The sequence below is a fragment of the Quercus suber genome, unplaced genomic scaffold (assembly GCF_002906115.3).
Source record: "Quercus suber isolate HL8 unplaced genomic scaffold, Cork oak 2.0 scaffold_67, whole genome shotgun sequence".
Classification (NCBI taxonomy): domain Eukaryota; kingdom Viridiplantae; phylum Streptophyta; class Magnoliopsida; order Fagales; family Fagaceae; genus Quercus; species Quercus suber.
In genome coordinates this window covers 116,723-135,443 of record NW_027069532.1, presented here as the reverse complement: position 1 = coordinate 135,443, position 18,721 = coordinate 116,723, and the positions used below count along the sequence as shown (strand labels likewise).

At 34.2% G+C, this 18,721-nt stretch overlaps 2 protein-coding genes and 1 long non-coding RNA gene across 9 annotated transcripts in view; 1 reads left to right on the top strand and 2 right to left on the bottom strand.

The window, feature by feature from the left end:
* Positions 1-136: 136 nt before the first annotated feature.
* The window catches only part of LOC112040652 (phosphoserine aminotransferase 2, chloroplastic-like), a 42,480-nt gene continuing 23,895 nt past the window's right edge, over positions 137-18,721 (top strand). Inside the window, exons 1-7 of one of the 6 annotated variants that reach the window (XR_010628772.1) lie at positions 138-459; positions 580-1,455; positions 1,700-1,803; positions 2,045-2,150; positions 2,293-3,239; positions 4,978-5,282; positions 11,497-11,613. The gene's annotated coding sequence lies outside the window, so the exon portion shown is untranslated. Of the gene's footprint in view, positions 460-579; positions 1,456-1,699; positions 1,804-2,044; positions 2,151-2,292; positions 3,240-4,977; positions 5,283-11,496; positions 11,614-18,721 lie in introns of those variants that run through there. The other 5 variants (XM_065772958.1, XM_065772955.1, XM_065772954.1 and 2 more) reach the window with 5 other exon arrangements.
* On the bottom strand, positions 7,616-9,392 carry LOC136067330 (uncharacterized). The gene is made up of 3 exons (XR_010628802.1): positions 9,291-9,392; positions 8,847-8,970; positions 7,616-7,767 (listed from the first exon to the last, which is right to left on the bottom strand). It is a non-coding gene; the product is annotated as an uncharacterized LOC136067330 (long non-coding RNA).
* Positions 14,177-18,721, bottom strand: part of LOC112040637 (protein GRIP) — a 48,723-nt gene continuing 44,178 nt past the window's right edge. The window contains exons 10-20 of one of the 2 annotated variants that reach the window (XM_065772952.1): positions 18,371-18,499; positions 18,179-18,279; positions 17,392-17,525; positions 17,173-17,270; positions 16,959-17,075; positions 16,807-16,834; positions 16,604-16,662; positions 15,882-15,929; positions 15,477-15,582; positions 15,274-15,332; positions 14,177-14,793 (exon numbers count right to left, since the gene is read on the bottom strand). In XM_065772952.1, coding sequence (XP_065629024.1) covers positions 15,538-15,582; positions 15,882-15,929; positions 16,604-16,662; positions 16,807-16,834; positions 16,959-17,075; positions 17,173-17,270; positions 17,392-17,525; positions 18,179-18,279; positions 18,371-18,499 — 759 coding nt within the window. In that variant the 3' untranslated portion in view covers positions 14,177-14,793; positions 15,274-15,332; positions 15,477-15,537. The remainder of the gene's footprint in view (positions 14,794-15,273; positions 15,333-15,476; positions 15,583-15,881; positions 15,930-16,603; positions 16,663-16,806; positions 16,835-16,958; positions 17,076-17,172; positions 17,271-17,391; positions 17,526-18,178; positions 18,280-18,370; positions 18,500-18,721) is intronic. The other variant, XM_065772951.1, reaches the window with a different exon arrangement.

Sequence of the window (18,721 nt, the reverse complement as noted above, 5' to 3'; positions counted from 1 at the left end):
CCCCCCCCCCCCACCCCGGCCTGGGAAAAGGACTTGGATTAAAGTGTTCATATCGCGATATCACCATTAATACCCACAAGATCATTTTTTTTTTTTTTTTTTTGGTGGGAATTTGAAAGAGAAAATTTGTAGTTTCATTTTTACAATCATCTTTGGGGGATTGAAGGCTCAAAATGATGCATCTTCTGGGTAGGATGTACAAAAAGAATTGGATGAGCTCAAATTATGATATGAAAGATTGAAGGTACCTTGTATCTTGTTGTTTTTGGGCTTGGATTAATTGTCAGTATATTTATATTGTATTGTTGTTCTTGCGTTAACTGGATACATAACTTGTAGAAAGATCATTCTAGGTTTCATGATCTTGCAGATCAAATGATTGAGGAGAAGGACAAAGAAATCTCTAAACTTCTTGATGGCAATAAGGATCTTCATCAATCTTTGGAATCAAAACCACCTGTCTGTTTCCTTCTTTTGTCTTCTTAAATATTTGTTAAATTTCACCTAATACTTAACACTTTCCCATGACTTAGATTTAAATTTTCTAGTACTTGGCCTGACAATGATTAATAATCGTAGGTTGATCACAATGGAAATCACTACATAGGTATAAAGCCATTCTTGTTACCACTTGTCAGCACCTGTATTAGTTAAATTTAAGTTGAAAGCTTTTCTCAATCTATAAAAGATCAAACCCTTGGGGTAGTTGGTGAGGTCTTAACATATCATTTTTCTCTAACTGGAATTATCAGCCATGCAAAAGCAGGATGCACAGAATTTCAGCACTTCTGTAGCAGAACAGTAGATTCTGGTGTAAACATTTCTCTCAAAAAATCCGTTCTCATTTAAACTGTACTTTGTTGAGTCTCCCAATGCATTTATTATGACAGTTTAGTAGGTAGCCAATCATATCATTGAGCTGCAAGTTTCAACCAGCTCTGATGGAAAAATTTAAGTGCCTGATTAAGTGAGCTCTGTTCATAAAAACCCACACAAACTAGAAATATTTATTTTGGCACCAGTTTGTATTTCTAATTATATGTTCTTTGATTTTTCCCCCAAAACTTTATTGCTTGTACCTAGGCTTTATATATCTTGATGAACTTTTGTATTCATTTTTTAGTTGAAGTTTTTGTGGATAATGTTCAAGTAGTCGATGTTTATGCTTTTGAATAATGATCAATATCACAAGAGCCTTTATTTTCATAAAAATTGTACCAGTATAGCTTTTTTTTTTTTTTTAAAAGTGTTTTCCATGTGCCTCAAAACCAAGTACTACTCACATTATAAGTCTTTGTGTGCAATTTTGCCTTCTTTCTTATTTATTTGGAGTAGGGGATAATGAGTGCAGGAAGCCATGTTGAAGGCTGAGCTTCGCAACATGGAAAGAATGCAAAAGAGGGAAGGGTAGATATGGCGTATTTGAAATTTTTTTCTTAAGGCTTCTTGAAACAGGTATCTCTACTGAAGATTAGCTATTTATGAAATGGAAATACAGGACTATTACATGTCTATGAATATATGTAGGGAAGTTTTTTTTATAAAAAAAGTGTTTTCCATGTGTCTCAAAACCAAGTACTGCTCATATTATAAATCTTTGTGTGCAATTTTGCCTTCTTTCTTCTTTATTCGGAAGTGGGGGAAGGGGAGCAGAGCTTCTCATTAGTTTATAATAGAAATTTGAACATAATGAGTGCAGGAAGCTATGCTGAAGGCTGAACTTCTCAACATGGAAAGAATGCAAAAGAGGGAAGGGTAGATATGACGTATTTGAAAATTTTTATCTTAAAGCTTCTTGAACAGGTATCTCTACTAAAGATTAGCTGTTGATGAAATGGAAGTACAGGATTATTACATGTCTATGAATATATGTAGGGAAGTATTTTTAAAATAAGTGTTTTCCATGTGCCTCAAAACCAAGTACTACTCATATTATAAGTCTTTTTGTGCAATTTTTCCTTCTTTCTTCTTTATTTGGAAGTGGGGGGAGGGGAGCAGAGCTTCTCATTAGTTTATAATAGAAATTTGAACATAATGAGTGCAGGAAGCCATGCTGAAGTCTGAGCTTCACAACATGGAAAGAGTACAGAAGAGGGAAGGGGTAGATATGACATATTTGAAAAATGTTATCTTAAAGCTTCTAGAAACAGGTATCTCTGCTGAAGATTAGCTATTATAATCACAAAAGTAAATTTTGAATTTTATTCCTTTTTGCCGAAGAAGTATGTATTTTGGTAATGCATAAAAACGTGGTAGTTTTAATTATAATGATTTTTGCCACAACTGGTGAAGTGGAGGCTCTACTACCCATGATTGGAATGCTGCTTCATTTTAGTCCTGAAGAGGTAAAATTCTCAGTTTGTATTAGATGCTCCATTTTTATTAGGTATTCTGATTTAAGTCATGGTCTCTATTTTATTCTGCACAATAAAATAAGTCATGGTAAGCTGCCCCTTAACATTGAATGCCTAGCTAGCAGGCAAAGATGGTAGCCTAGGGCCAAACCTGTCAGTCCACTATGTTTCCTTGGGAGAAAACTTGCATAAAACTTCAGAAGTGCATTTAGATAAGATGTGCAAGTACCTATTCATTGACCTTTTGGATGTCATGTATGTCTTTTTTGACATGGTTTCAAGTGATGATGCTGCTTTGCAGCTCGGTACATTATGCTAGAATGTGTTCAAGCATATATTAGAAACTGCTCTCTCAAAAGTGGCAATAAGGTTCAGTACAACAACTTCAACCATCTGTTAATTACTACATGTTGCATGCAAATGCAGATTCACAAGTGTCAACAAGTTTGGTTTCATATATGCTGGAGCCTAGAAGAATGTGGGGCCATCTGGAGTCACCATTGTGATCAGCAAGAAAGATTTGGTTGGGAATGATGGGATTTACATGTGTGGTTTGGCGTTTGAGGATTTGTTGGATCAAGGAGGGTTGGTTGAGGTGGAGAAGAAGAACAAGAAGAAAGCTGAGATTCTGTACAATGCTTACGATGGGAGCAATGGGTTCCATAGGTGCCCTGTGGAGAAGTCTATGAGGTCATTGATGAATATGCCTTTCACTTTGGAGAAGTCAAGGTTGGAGATTGAGTTTATTAAGGAAGCAACTAAGGAGAATATGGTTCAGCTCAAGCAGCATAAGTCAGTTTGGGGTATGCGTGCTTTTATATACAATGATAAGCCATTGACTGGGGTTGAGAAATCAGTTGCTTTCATGAAGGATTTCCAGGCAAGGTATGCTTGATTTATATTAAAGATTGAAGCACCCTTTTCTTTTTCTTTTTTGGTGTTCTAGTAACATGTTTGTTATTGAAGGTGGGTGGGTGGTGCTAGCTGGTAGTTTTGATTGTATTGCAAGAATGATGAATGATAGTATAGATGTTGATGTCCAGCATGAGAAGTTTATTATAGTGGTTTAGGCATTTTTAGATGATTTTGTCATGCAATTTGCAAATTCATACGTTCATGAGAGTTATGATTTGGTGATTGCCAAATTGGTTATATGGATATCTAGTTTTCAAGTTTTGGTGTTCAGTTAAATAAGGAAAGACCCTGTTCTTTATAGCTCCATCCTTGTTTTTGTTAGCATTTCAAGAATGTGAATAATCTCATTGTTCGTTCTGTTTGTTTTTAGACCTCTTAAAACACAATTAGATTAACCTAGTTAACAAGCCAAGTTATTACTTAGTCCAAATTCCAGATCTAGGTTAACACAATAATATAATCATATCATGTAAAGTGCGGAAAATAAAGAACACACGATATAATAACCTAAGAAAACCAAACTGGTAAAATACTTGGGAATGATTTAACTTAACTATCCTCAAGGTAAAACTGAATCTACTATGAAAGAATAGAAGTTTGTACAATAGTGACTTAGACCACTAACATCTTATTGCTACTCACCAGTAGAAAACTTACTAACACGACCATGTGCAAGCTCCGAGATTACGGACTCCTTTCTTGGATTCTCCAGCAAATACAAGCACACCTGCTTGTGTATCTTTAAGTTCTTATGGTAGCAACTGAATGATCATCAAGTTCTTGAAGAAATCTCCTTCTTGATAATCCTAAACTTGTGTTAAGGCAAGCATCTCTCAGATCTCACAAGAGATTCACACAAACAGCAATATGAGCAACCAAGATCTTAGAGAGCTTTTGGGTACAAAATCCTAAATATATAAGAGGCACAGGAGGCTCTCTAATCTCTTTAAAATATCTCCTAAAAACGTGCTTAGGATTTCCTTTATATATTAGAAGAAGTAGATCGGAAACCCTAATCTTAAAGGGCTTGGGCTGAGTTGGAAAATTCTGCAGAAAAATAATCTGCACGACTTTCGATCAATCGAGCTAGGCAGATCTACACAGTAAATCTTGCAGAATACTCGATTCCAACTTTACATATAAATACACTTTGAGCAAGTCTAAACAAAACTAAAACGTTTTGATCATGGTTTGCCAATATTACAAATCAGAGTTCTAATACATTAGTTCCTAAGTACTTAGAACCTAACACGTTCACACGCAAGAAGTTTCTTGCAACAACCTCTTTTGGCATTTCAGCCACTTCTTAGGTCTTCAATGACTCCATTGTCTCTATATGCTAGAATCAAAGTGTTATACCTGTTTCATATCAAAATTTCAGATTTTTAATTTTGTCAATTGAGATATCAAATTTTATGAATTGTTTCAATTTGAAGCATATGTTAATCACTATTATTCAATTCCGTTTTAGGCAGTAAGAGTGTTTACATCAGTGTAACTATTTTAATATTTCAACAAACATATAGCTGAGGACTCAAAAAAACTCGCGCATCTGTCTCAATATTTTATCTCACAATTTTAACATGGGAATGTACCCTTGCCAAACCTGGCAATGCTTTTTCACTTGCTAGTAAAAAAAAATCAAACCACATTTATTTTTCTCTTTCTTTCTTTCTCTCTCTTCACTCACTCTCCGCCTCTCTCTCAGCTCAATGTAGTTTTGGAGCTCTCGAGTTTGCACAAATTTTAGCAAGAGGAGGTGGTTAATCTCACCAGTGTCGAGAAGGAGATTTTTGGACAGCAGAGATTGACCCATAGACTCGTATGATGCCTTTCTCTCTCTCTCTCTTCCCCAAATTTTATTGATTTTAGCAAGAAGGAGATCGTCTACGGCTTGTGGGTTTGTGTCTATGGGTGTATGTTGGTGGGCTACGGACAAGTGGTGTGGGTGTGCCGCAGAGACTTAGAAAGAAGAGATGGGTTGTTGTTGTTTTGGGGATATGAAGGAAACAGGTATGTTTGGAGGAGTTTGTTGTAAGTGGTGGACTTGCATCTTTTAATTTTTCTTTTTTGATGACTAATTATTGGCTTTGAGTGGTATATTTTATAATCTCTGTAATCCTTGTTGATATTTTTCAATTTTGAGAGTTGTTGGAGGCTCTTTTGGTAATTGAATATCTGGGTTTTGGTTGGAAATTCTTGCTTGCTTTGTGAAGTTTTTGAATTTTGAGTTATTGGGTAGTTTTAATTGATGGGTTTATCAATTCTGAATTTTGAGTTGTTGGGTAGTTTTGTGAAGCTTCTGAATTTTGAGTTGTTAGGTAGTTTTAATTGATGAGTTTATTAGTTCTAAATTTGAGTTGTTGGGTAGCTTTGTGAAGTTTCTGAATTTTGATTTGTTGGGTAGCTTTGTGAAGTTTCTGAACCAACAACAACATTCTAGCCTTTATCCAACACTTAAAATCAAATATCTTCGCTTGTAAATAGGAATATACTAGTCACGGACCCGCGCGTTGCACGTGGTTATTTTTAACACAACCTTTTCATTTTATAGCTGTTTAACTTGCAATTTAATAAATATTCCGTAATCAATTGTTAGGAAAAATGAACAACTTACACAACCAAATAAAAATTTAAAAAATATTTTAGCATAGCCTTTTCATTTTATTTATAATTAAAAGTTACAAATACTTGAAGAAACAATCCATATTAAAAACTTGTAAATTAAGAGGTAACTTGTGAGCAATTGGTAATTAAAATAGTAATTAGAACGATGACAGGTGTCCACATCATTTAACACCATTCATGTTTTTGCACCTTTCATGTTTTTCAATACATTAAACAAAGAAACTCATTAAACAATACATTGCAAAAAAGTAGAAGTAATATGTTCTGACTATGTGCAACTGTATCAAGCTCTGACCGCTTGCATTCCAGATAGACTGCTACCTCTGCCTCCATAGTGGTAATAGCTCTAGATCTATCTATGACACTTGTGGACCAAAGAGGCACATGTCTGATGTACTTCGGTTATTTATTGTGTGTTACAAAAGAGAATCTGCAAAATCATATCCCAAAAGGCATATGGGATACTATGGAAGGTGATGATGTGGCTTTTGTATCACAGTTTGTGGCAAGAGACAATGGTTCGGATGAAAGTTTATAGGTATAAATGTTGTATTGGGAAATTTTCTCCAGTTGCTACAATATTGCCTGATTTTGCACTACATTATTGTCACACTATTTTTGGCTTATCCCTACCTAGAACTTCCCCACACGTTAACCAAAACAAATTGAACCAAATCAACAAATTCAACTACAATGCAACTCAAGTTAATAAAACCAACATACAGTTACTTTAAGCGGCTATACAATTAACTCTTAACAATAAACCGTAATTCGTTCCAAAAAAGCTACTTGCCAAAGCATGAAAATGGTGTGCAACAGATTTTTACATGTACAAAATTACTTTAATGTCTTTGTAAATACATTATCATAAAAGTAAATATCTTTTGAGACATGGTCCAGGCATTACAATCCAGTCAAACATGCTAAGCACCCAGCAAATATGGGAATCGATGGGATCCACATCAATTAATTTTCTAATGCCACCACCAAGCTCTCTAAACAACTTGGATATCCAACCAACGTTGTCACCTTATAGAAAATTTCAATTAGTACCACCACACTGAAAACTTAGTGTTCATAATCATGAAGTTGCTCATTAAATGAGACTGAAACTATGAGGGTAAGGGTAATTCAAAACTTACAAACCAATGTTGAGTAGCCTACTTGTTTTCCTTGCAATCTATAAAATAATTTGAATTATTTTTAACTAAGCTTCCTCTCCCTCCAATCACTTACAAACCACACTTCTTGCTTATTGTTTTCTTATCTCCAACCCTAATATTGCATTGAATTGTGAAATTCCAAAAGAACTTCAAAATATGAGCACCTGCTGATGCAAAGGATTTTTTTTTTTTAAGTTATTTTTTTTTCTCAATTAGTAGATGCCAATTCTTAGGATAGAGTCATAAAATAATTGGCCACAAAGTCAACTATGTTGAACTTCATATTTGTGGATTACAATTTTTTTCCAAACTGTCCTTCACAAATATTAAATTTTCTCATATTCATTTTGTACGTGTGTGTGACTTTTTTTTATAACCAATTCGACTGCTTAATTTTACTTCAGCTCAAGTGAGTCTGATTCTGTAACTTTGGATTTTTTTTCCCCTCCTCTCTAAAGCTAATGTAAGTTGCTGGGTATTCATATCTCCACAATGATTATAAAATAAATAGTTTTTTGGCTGCCAAGGATTATGCAGTAAAATTATGCAGAAAGCTTACCGCAAAAATTGAAACACCAAAAACAATTTGCTTTGATTCTAATATCAATTTGCTTTGGCTGGTAAAGTGGGTCTTTATTCAAATATTGAGGAGCTTTATTTGCTCAATTCTAGAGCTCTCCTTCCTTGCTTTGTGGTAATATGCAAACCTTGAAGAAAGATAAAAGAAGCTTTACATTATCACATTGAAGTTATGTGAATCTATTTTGGTTATTCTAGAAATATTGTCTAGAGGTTTTCCCCCTTCTTTGTTGTGGAAGGAATTTGATTTTTCTTTCTATCCTCTATTCAATTTCAAATATATTAAAGATTTGTACTTTTCTGCGTTAATTATATCAGCCTCTTCCTAAGTTTGTAGTTATCATGCTATTGTACACCACCATTCTTCCTCTTTATTCAATGCATATTGTTGTTAATGTAGAAATCAATACCAAACTGTACATATTCTTGATCATGTTTGAAGTCAAATACTGCACAAACAAAACATTTTGTAGCTACTTCTAGATATGCCTAAGGGTAGTTAGCATTGGGCTATTGAGAAAGGAAGTTTAAGTGAAAAGGTCTATCATGTACTGAAACATTCAAGAACGAAAGATTTTATATTTTAGTATTGGTGAAAGCATGGCATAATATAATGAAATATGCCTTCTTTGAAAATCATTTGAAATCATTTATTAAATTATTCAGATGCACATGGCAGTGTCAAGTAGCTCAAACTAACATAGTTTTTTTAAATTCTTATATTCATGTCATAATGAATAAGCATCCAAATCTCAGGTGTAAGCTTGAAAGTCAGTGCTAATGGTGATTAAATCTATAATGTTGGAATAATATGAAAGTAATATAAGGCAAAGACTTAATGAGTTTTGAAAAAAGATGCCAGCTTGAATTTTGTGCATCAAAATGCAAAACTAAACAAAATCTATTTTTGAAACGACACTCAGACAATCTCACAAACACATCAATGGCATGCCAAGGATTATGCAGTAAAATTATGCAGAATTATGCATAAAACTTACCGCAAAAATTGAAACACCAAAAACAATTTGCTTTGATTCTAAAACACAATCCATGTTATACAATCATGAAATTGAAGTACGATCTAATATCAATTGTTGGAAGTGGATATCAATCTAAATGATGTAGTATACAATGGTAAAATAAAATAGTTCTTATGGCTGCCAAGGATTATGCAGTAAAATTATGTAGAATTATGTAGAAAACTTACTGTAAAAATTGAAACACCAAAAACAATTTGCTTTGATTTGAGACGTGCCACCAACACTTTATACTTCACTACTTCAGAGTCTTACATTCTTTCAATAAGGCACAACGCAATAAAAAAATGAGACCTGAGATATTTCCAAATAAACAAAGGTAAAATAAAATAGTTTTCTTGGCTGTAAAATTATAGCACTATTGAAACGACATTCAGGCAATCTCACAAACACATCAATGGCATGCCAAGGATGCTCGTCTAATATAAACACAAACACAAACAAACGAAAAAAAAAGGGTCTCATATTAATATAAACAGAGCATAAAAGTTAAGCACCAAAAAAAAAGGATTTTTTCTTTGCTGTAAAATTATAGCACTATTGATGTAGTATACAATGGACGCATTAATGAGAAGTACAATCTGATCTGATCAATTCAAGAAATGGAATCTTACATGTTGAAATACGTTGGAATGTGATTTGAGACGTGCCACAAACACTTTATACTTCACCACTTCAGAGTCTTACATTCTTCCAATAAGCCACAACACATTAAAAAAAATGAGACCTGAGATATTTCCAAATAAACCAAGGTAAAATAAAATAAATTTTTTGGTTGTAAAATTATAGCACTATTGAAACTACATTCAGGCAATCTCACAAACACATCAATGGCATGCCAAGGATGCTCGTCTAATATAAACACAAACAAACGAAAAAAAAAAAGGGTCTCATATTAATATAAACAGAGCATAAAAGTTTTACACTCAAAAAAAAAAAATTGAGATGTAGAGATACCTCAACCAAAGCAGGGAGGTTCTGTCAGTATTTATAAACCGTGTGGAAAGGAATAAAGGGAGGAAGGAAATCAGATAGGCAGCCGTTACTGCGAAACGGTAGAGCAAGAAGGTGGGTAGCTTTCAAACTCTCTGTTTTCTCACCTGAAGGCTTCAACGTTTTTTTTTCCCCTCCCTTTAAGCTTCCCTCTACGTTACAATCTTCAAGCTCTCTCTCTTCTCACGTTTCTATTTGGTCACACAAAACCCTGAACGCTTCCCATTTTTTTTTTTTTTTTTTTCTTTCTTCCAAACCGGCTTGCACGTTTGATATTTTTAATTTCTTTTTCCTTTAAGCTGAACTGAAAAGGTTTTGGGTTGGGCTTGATAGTGGAACTAAATAAATAAAGGGTGGACTGGATTAATTATACAAATTTATTATAGGGTAATAGTAGGAGTAAGCATTTATAGGGCTGGGATTTATAAGGCTAAAAATTGTAAAAACCATTTTAAAATTGAAGAAAAAATTATTTTTTTTTAAAGAAAATGATGTGGCAGCTGATGTGGCGCAACGTGAGAGCAGCAGCATTAAACGCTATGCTTCAGCTTTTAGTAATATATAGATTTGAGAAGAAACCCCTTTTTGGAGCCACTACAGATTTTTATATCTAGAATTAATTATCAGAAGAACCTTGTTAGCCAACAGCTATACAAGAGCTTCCCTACGCCATCTCCCTTCATTCCTAACAGAGGGTTAGATAATAAAGTCTGTTAGGTGTTGAATTGAATTAGAAATTTGGTGGGTGTTGGATCAATAAATGAAGCTTTTCCATTTTGAGTAACAGACTTGGGATTGAATCCAATGTACACTAAGAAATCTTGAAAAGTAAGATGGGTGTGTGGGTTTGTATGTTTGTAGAGGTGTTGGTGAATTGGTTCTCAACCTCATCCAGTACTCACCAATTATAAACATTACTAGTTGCAACCTGGAAATAAATCATACTACATTACCCATTTATTTCAATTGGGTTTGTGGGGTTGTATGTTTGTGCTTTTGTTTTCTCTTTTTTGATGAGTAGGTTTAAGATGAACTCAGCTTTAATGGTTGATTGTTTTTCAAAAAATAAAAAGGTATCAAGATTGCACACAAAGATCATAAAAGTTGAGAGAAAAATCTGTATGTGCATTATATTGAATTAATTTAGTTACAAGAGGCTCTGTCCTTATAGATGAGAATCAGACGTAAGAAAGAGAAAGAATGACATCTAGGCTTGGTTTGGATACGGACGAAAAGCAAACGCGTTTTGCGTCTATGTTTCCTCCTCCTTTCTTTTTTTTCTTTTTTTTTTTTTTTTTTTTTTTTTTGTTTGCCGTGAATGTTGACTTTTATGCGTGAACAGTGCACCCATGCACTGTTCACGGGACCCACAAACATCACTTTTCAGCATCTTTTTCATTAAAAATGAGTCCAACGGTATTATTCACACATTTAAAAATTATTTTGTTACAGTGTTTTCAGTTTTCAGTTTTCATTTTCAGTTTTCAGCTGTATCCAAACAAACCCCTAGTAACTATATCCACTAATCTAGTAACTAACTTCATATAAGCTTTATACATGTCTATTAGTGTCATTACAAGAGAACAACCTGTAGTTTAGACAGAATGTCTTCTTCTTCATTCTGCTGTAACTTCAATTCTGAAGCAGCTTCAATTGTTGATTTGTTCTAAACTTCTTTAGTTAAACTTCAACAAAAGGCTATAATGTTTGGTTGTATTTATGTCCTCCACTAATTTGCCTATCCTTGTGATCCTTTTGCTGCTGTATGTAAAGTTGATTTGCCTAACTTCTTATCATATTGCTGCTTTTTATGTTATTGTTATTAAGGAATGGATTCGCAAACGCATGGTGATTGTAACTTCACACAGCTCTTAGAAGAGGGGTCTATCATGAAAATTGAATTTATGATGGACTCTCCACAAAATGAAGTGCATACCCAATAGTCTCCACATGAAGTGGAATCCATTACTAAGAAGACACAATGGGGTGGTAATTTCGGTCTAGAAGAAGACTGTGTCTCATTGTGTCTGCATGGCTCAATACTTCATTAGATGCAGTGCAAGGGAATGAACAAAAACACAAAACATATTGGAATAGAGTTTGGGAGTACTTCAATAAAAAGACATTTACATCCACTTGTAATGCAAACTCTCCAATGAATCGTTGGTCAACAATTCAACTCCAAACTAATAAGTTTGTTGGGATCTTAACATCAATTGAGATGGCCAATCCAAGTGGTGTGAATGAGCAAAACAAGGTAAAAAAGTGTTGCTCAAAGTAGTGTCAATGCATTAATGCACCATTACTGTCTATTCACTAATCCAATTTTTATTTGTCAATTTTTCAGATTATTGAGGCAAAGGAAGCGTATCTAAAGGTCCAAGCTGTTCCATTCAAATTTGATCATTGTTGGAATATCTTGAGGCATCAACCAAAATGGTTGGAACTTGTAGCGAAGCCTCAAAAGCCTCAAATTATAAGAAGATCAACTGCAACATCTTCTCCTTCTACTCTAGAATCAATACATCTAGGGGAAGATGAGGTCTACCACGCTTCCTTTGTAGACTTGGAGAGACCACCTGGTAGGAAGGCTAAAAAGGACGATTAAATAAATGAAAAAGTAATGATAGTTTGATTTTGAATCTTGAAGGGATACTGAATGACATGGCAGAAAAGAAGAGCAAAAAATATGATGAGAAAAATGATGTTCAAGAGAGGGCATATTCACAAACTCAAGAACTCATAGAGATTAAGAAAATGAAGCATCAAGAACTGGTGGAGATAAAGAAAATGGAGGTTGAAGAGTTGATTCGTGTTAAGAGAGAGAAGCTTCATTAGAATGAATGACGAAAGAATTGGAAATTACCATGATGGATACTACAAACTTGGATCCAGAGCAGCAACAATGCATTAGCCAACTTTGCCAAGAACTCATTCAACGTCAAGAGAAGAGTAATTGGGGAATATTGTTGCAATGTAGCACACTATTCATATAACCTTTTTGTGCAAGGATTTTGTTGTTAAGCTGTTTCTAAACTTTTCAGATTTTGTTGTAGAGGAGCATGTGCACAATTTGGTCCATCTAGATTTTTGTAATAACTCTCTCATATGTGATTGGAGTTGTCTTTGTCTAGCTCTTAGCCTTTCTCTAATTGTTTCTAGCTTGTCATTACCTTGTTTATTTTGGTATTTAGTTATGCTACTGTTAAGTATAAAAAATTAAACAAAGAAAAAACTTGTCAGACTTTGCAAGTTTTATAAACTAATCATTCTTTTAATGTCTTATTCTTGTTTTGTTTTGTTTGTATATATTTATATTGCAAAGGAAAGATAAAGGTGATACTATACATTTTGAAATCTAAACTATGTAAAATTATTTGTGGGTAATACAAGACATAGTCAAAGGGATTTGTTGGGTGGTTGGGGTACTAGAGACATCGACATAAAATTATTTGCACACATAATACACACAAAAAAACTTTTGAATTGAAAATATGACTTGTCAATTCAAAAACTGAGATGTGTACTTTGTGCAATAAAACTGCCCTAATTTTATTCAGGGAAAATAGAGAGAGAAGAGAATCTTACAAGATGTTTTAATATTGAAGATAAAAAGGGTTATTACTTATGACTTCTAACTTCTAATTTAACAGTTATACACTTGATGAACCAAGGATATGTGTTACAAATTTTGTCAGATGGGACCAATCATGCGGTAACTTTGAAAGCTTTTGTTGTTGAATAATTTAGGCACTATTTCTTTAATGTAAGAATAGCATCTGAACTTTATAGTCTTTTGTAACTTTAAATGTTGATGTTGGAAGATTTCTTTAACTTGCAAAATGCAATATGCCAGGCATTTGGACCATTAACAGAGTAGAAGTTATTTTAACAAACAAAAACCAGTGGAACAATCTCCTTTTTTTCATGCACTCTTTTACTAACCAATTATTGTCTGGTAAGCATGGAACAGACAGCATCAAGTAATAAGAGGTTCACATCAAAACCAGTAATAATCAATCAGGACAGGGACCCAACTTCCAAGTGCGTGTTAACTAGATCCAAGCCCCCTCATACCTTTTTAATCACCTGATTCACCACACTGTGATCAGTTTATATGAGACGGTATGTGATGCGCCCGTCCTATAGAACATGTCTCTCACAAGCATGTGAGCCCTAATATTTCCTTATGGATAGCTAAGGCTCGTGACACAGGCTGCACATTAGTTTCCACTCTCTTGGAAGCCATAAATCACCGCCCTCTGAATCTTAACGAGTCCACTGCAAGTTCCAGCCACAGATTTAGAGGAATTTTAAAATTGAAAGTTGAAACTTATAATGGCTCTAAATATAAATAAATTTTGTAGTATAAATGGCTCAAGCCTACTAGCTTTTGACGAAATTGGCTAATGTCATGACGTGTAAGACTTAATACCATGAGCTCCGTATCTTATCTTTCACCCACCAACCCACTAGGCCATTCGTTGAATGATACAAATCACAATGATGACAACAATAAAAGATGACTCAAATAATAACTATAAAAAAAGGGGTCAAATAAATAAGTACATGAATTGTAAAAATTACTAGAAATTGCTATTGACCTTATTCCATTGGTATTGACAGAAACCTCGATGGAAATTGCCTTCTTGTTTCTCCATGATATAATTCTCACATATACTCTACACTGAATTGTAAAAAAAGAAAAAAGAGTGGGAAAAAAGAAAATAAATAAATAAAAAAGGGCTTGTGTGGCTACATGCAACTCTTCCAGGAAGAGTAACTGAATACTGCCAAAATGTTTCTCCTCCCTCTTGATATTGAGGTATATCATTCTCTCTTTTAATCGTTCTTTACAATATCTGAACCTTTTCATGAACCAATGTAGTGTTTTTAAAAGAAGAATACAAGATATACTAAGACCACATCTGTGGTGAGCAGCCAACACCATTGCTGCTGAGTTGCAATAGCAGATAATCCTCATGCAATAAAAGAATACTTACTTATTATCCACTTTTAAGAAAATGAGAATCTTGAGAAAAGAGAACGAGATCTTGGACCATCGCTTGCTGGGCTTGGTGGAACATCTGTAGAGGCACGGTATGCTTGTTGACACTTGTGAATCTGCATTTGCATGCAACATGCAGTAATTAACAGATGGTTGAAGATACTGTACTGAACATCATTGCCACTTTTAAGAGAGCAATTTCTAATATATGCTTGAACACATCCTAGAATAATGTACTGAACTGCAATGCAGCATCTCAGCTTGAAACCATGTCAGAAAAGACATACATGACTTCAAAAAGGTCGACAAATAGGTACTTGCTCATCTTATCTAAATGCACTTCTGAAGTTTTATGCAAGTTTTCTTCCAACGAAACATAGTGGATTGGCAGGTTTGGAATGATTACTCGTAATTCTATTTTATGGCCCTAGGCTACCATCTTTGCCTGCTAGCCAAGCATTCATATTAACATATTATACTATGTTAAGGGGTAGCTTATAATGACTTATTTCATTATACAAAATAAAATAGAGACCATGGCTTAAATCAAAACACCCTATAAAACTGGAGCATCTAATACAAACTGAGAATTTTACCTCTTCAGGACTAAATTGAAGCAGCATTCCAATCACGGGTAGTAGTGCCTCCACTTCACCTGTTGTGGCAAAAATCATTATAATTAAAACTACCAAGTTTTTTGGCATCACCAACATACATATTTCATCAGCAAAAGTGGAAAAAAAAAAAAAATTCAAAAATTACTTTTGTGATTATAACGGCTAATCTTCAGTAGAGATACCTGTTTCAAGAAGCTTTAAGATAACATTTTTCGAATATGTCATATCTACCCCTTCCCTCTTCTACATTCTTTCCATGTTGCGAAGCTCGGTCTTCAGCATGGCTTCCTGCACTCATTATGTTCAAACTTCTATTATAAACTAATGAGAAGCTCTACTCCCCTCCCCCCACTTCCGAATAAAGAAGAAAGAAGGCAAAATTGCACACATGGAAAACACTATTTTTTTTTCAACTTCCCTACATATATTCATAGACATGTAATAATCCTGTACTTCCATTTTATCAACCTCACATTTTCATTTCAGCTCCACTAGTCTCATAAAAATGTTTCTTGGTAGCCAGCATTTCTTTGCTGTCATTAAATACATAAACAATTGAATATGCAAAAATTCAAACAACTGTATACCTGTTGGCTATGGAGACGATTCTCACGATCAAGCTCTTCAATTTCCTCCTGAATTGAAACGAAAATCAGAAACTAAATTGGGGAAAAAAAACCATTTAATTTAGATTTCATCTGACATACTTGAAGTGCGCTAAAAGCTGAATTTCAAAAGAAAAACCATCATCAACCAATTCGACTTGCATGCAATGCATGAAACAAATTAATCCAAAGATGTACCAATTAGCAAGCATCCATTCATATTGAAGAGAACTTTGTGTATTTGATACGAGTTTCCCAGGAAATTGTCCATCTTCATTGGAGAACTATAGTGATGCAGTTTTTTTTTTTTAAAACAAAGGCTATTGTGATACCCATCATTATTCAAAAGCATAAACAACGGTTACTTGAACATTATCCACAAAATCTTCAATTAACTAATGAATACAAAAGTTCATCAAGATATAAAGCCTAGGTGGAAGCAGGAAAGTTGTGAGGGAAAATGTAAAGAACACAAGATTAGCATACAAACAGGTGACAAAATAAATAAATATTTCTAGTTTGTGTGCATTTTATCTACACTAGCTCACTTCTTCAAGCACATAAATTTTTCCATCAGAGCTGGTTAAAAATTGCAGCTCTATGATATAATTGGCTACCTACTAAATTGTCATAATAAACGCATTTAAAGACTCAACAAAGTACATTTTAAATGAGAACAGATTTTTTGATAGAAATATTTATACCAGAATCTGCTGTTCTGCTGCAGAAGTGCTTAAATTCTGTGCATCCTGCTTTTGCATGGCTGATAATACCAGTTAGAGAAAAAGAATATGTTGAAACCTCTCCAGCTACACCAAGGGTTAAATTTGTTATAGATTGAGAAAAATTTCAACTTATATTTAACTATTACAGGTGCTGACAAGTGGTAGCAGGAATGGCTTCATACCTGTGTAGTGATTTCCATTGTGATCAACCTGAGATTATTAATCACACTGTCAGGCCAAGGACTAAAATATTAAAACCTAAGTCATGGTAAGTATTAAAAATATCAGGTGAAATTTAACAAATATTTTAAGAAGACAAAAGAAGGAAACGGACAGGTGGTCTTGATTCTAAAGATTGATGGAGATCCTTATTGTCATCAAGAAGTTTATAGATTTCTTTGTCCTCCTCAATCATTCGATCAGCAAGATCACGAAATGTATCATGCTCTTCATACAAGTTATGCATCCATTTAACACAAGAACAAAAATATAAATATACTGACAATTAATCCAAGCCCAAATGCAACAAGATACAAGATATAAGGTACCTTCAATCTTTTATAACGTAATTTGAGCTCATCCAATTCTTTTTGTACATCCTGTCCAGACGATGCTTCATTTTGAGCCTTCAGTCCCTCACATTTGACTGTAAAATTAAGTATAACCTTTTTGAATACTTAACTGGTATCCATATTTCTATCGATTGGAGAAAAGGAAGGAAAAGATGGTAAGAATCATCTTTATTTGACTTAGCATGGATGTCTTACTTCGCCATGTTTCTTCTATATTTTGAAGGTTGATTTCCCATGTTTCCTTATCTGATTGGTGGTTAGCATTAGCAGAATTCAGCTTTATTTCTAAGCTCTTGATCTGCTGCTTGGCATTGTCAAGGACCAATTCTCTGGAATAAATATGTAATTGAAGAGTCAAATCAGACTTCTTAATACGTAAACCAAAATTCAATATATTTTAAGCAAAAAATACAGGTAAATTAAAATTTTCAAATGTGGGAGTTCTGAAACGAATATAACATATAAATTAATAAAAGTTCTAATCACAATAAAAGTAACAGCCTGACTAGCGAAAACATGCATATCTTTCTCGCACATCATCTATTCATCATTTAACTCTGCTTGACTCTGTGCTTCGTGTCATATATTTTGTTCACAGCTGGTCCCAAGCCCTGAAAAAGGAGAGTTGAGGTAGGTTGACAGCTAATGTAAAATTTAGTCAGCTTTGGATCAATTGCTCATCATTTATTTCATGCTTTGGAAAATATTTTATACCAGCATTATCGGCAGATAAAGTAAGAAGAGTTTTATTTATTTATTTATATATAAGTAAACCAAACTGTAGGTAAAATGGTAAGGAAAGTTTCCCATATAAAGAAATAAACTGAACTAATGACCGCACCCCAACCCCCCCCCCCCCCACCCCCCCCCCCCCCCCCCAAAAAAAAGAAAAAGACAAAGATCAGCTCAACAAAGCCTTCTATCCAATTCCATATAGAATAAAGCAAAGGAAAATAATGAGCCTGAAGGACAGTATCAGCACCTTTCTTTGAGTTCTTTATCATGATTAGCCAAGGCATCCTGAAGATCTTGAAGGACCCTATCCCTTTCTACAGATACAGATAATACTTCTTTTTCAGCCTCCTACAGGATCAACAAATGCCAGTGATTTTAACATATGTCTATAATGATCCAGTCCTTACTTCATATTATAAGATAAAGTATAACCATGTACTTTTAGTGCTTCCTCAAGAACTTTAAGCTGTTCAGAGTCTTTAGCTGCAGCTAGCTCTGCATCCTTCTTTTGGAGAAGTGCATGAGCACGAACCTTGTAGGAAGAAAATTCACTTCCAAGGCGGCTGATCTGCAAGATTTATATTAAGGTCAGGCTATAAATAAGAAAATATTTAAAGCTATTAAGCTTCACAAAATTGAGTAGTAATTTCACAGGGTAGCTAAGCAAGAATACTATCATCAGCACACGTGTGTGACTGTGTGTAATTTGTCTCTGGTGGGGAAAGGTTTCTGGTTTGCTGAACATACAACCCAAAACCACCAGTTTGATAACTAGGTGAACAATTTCCCC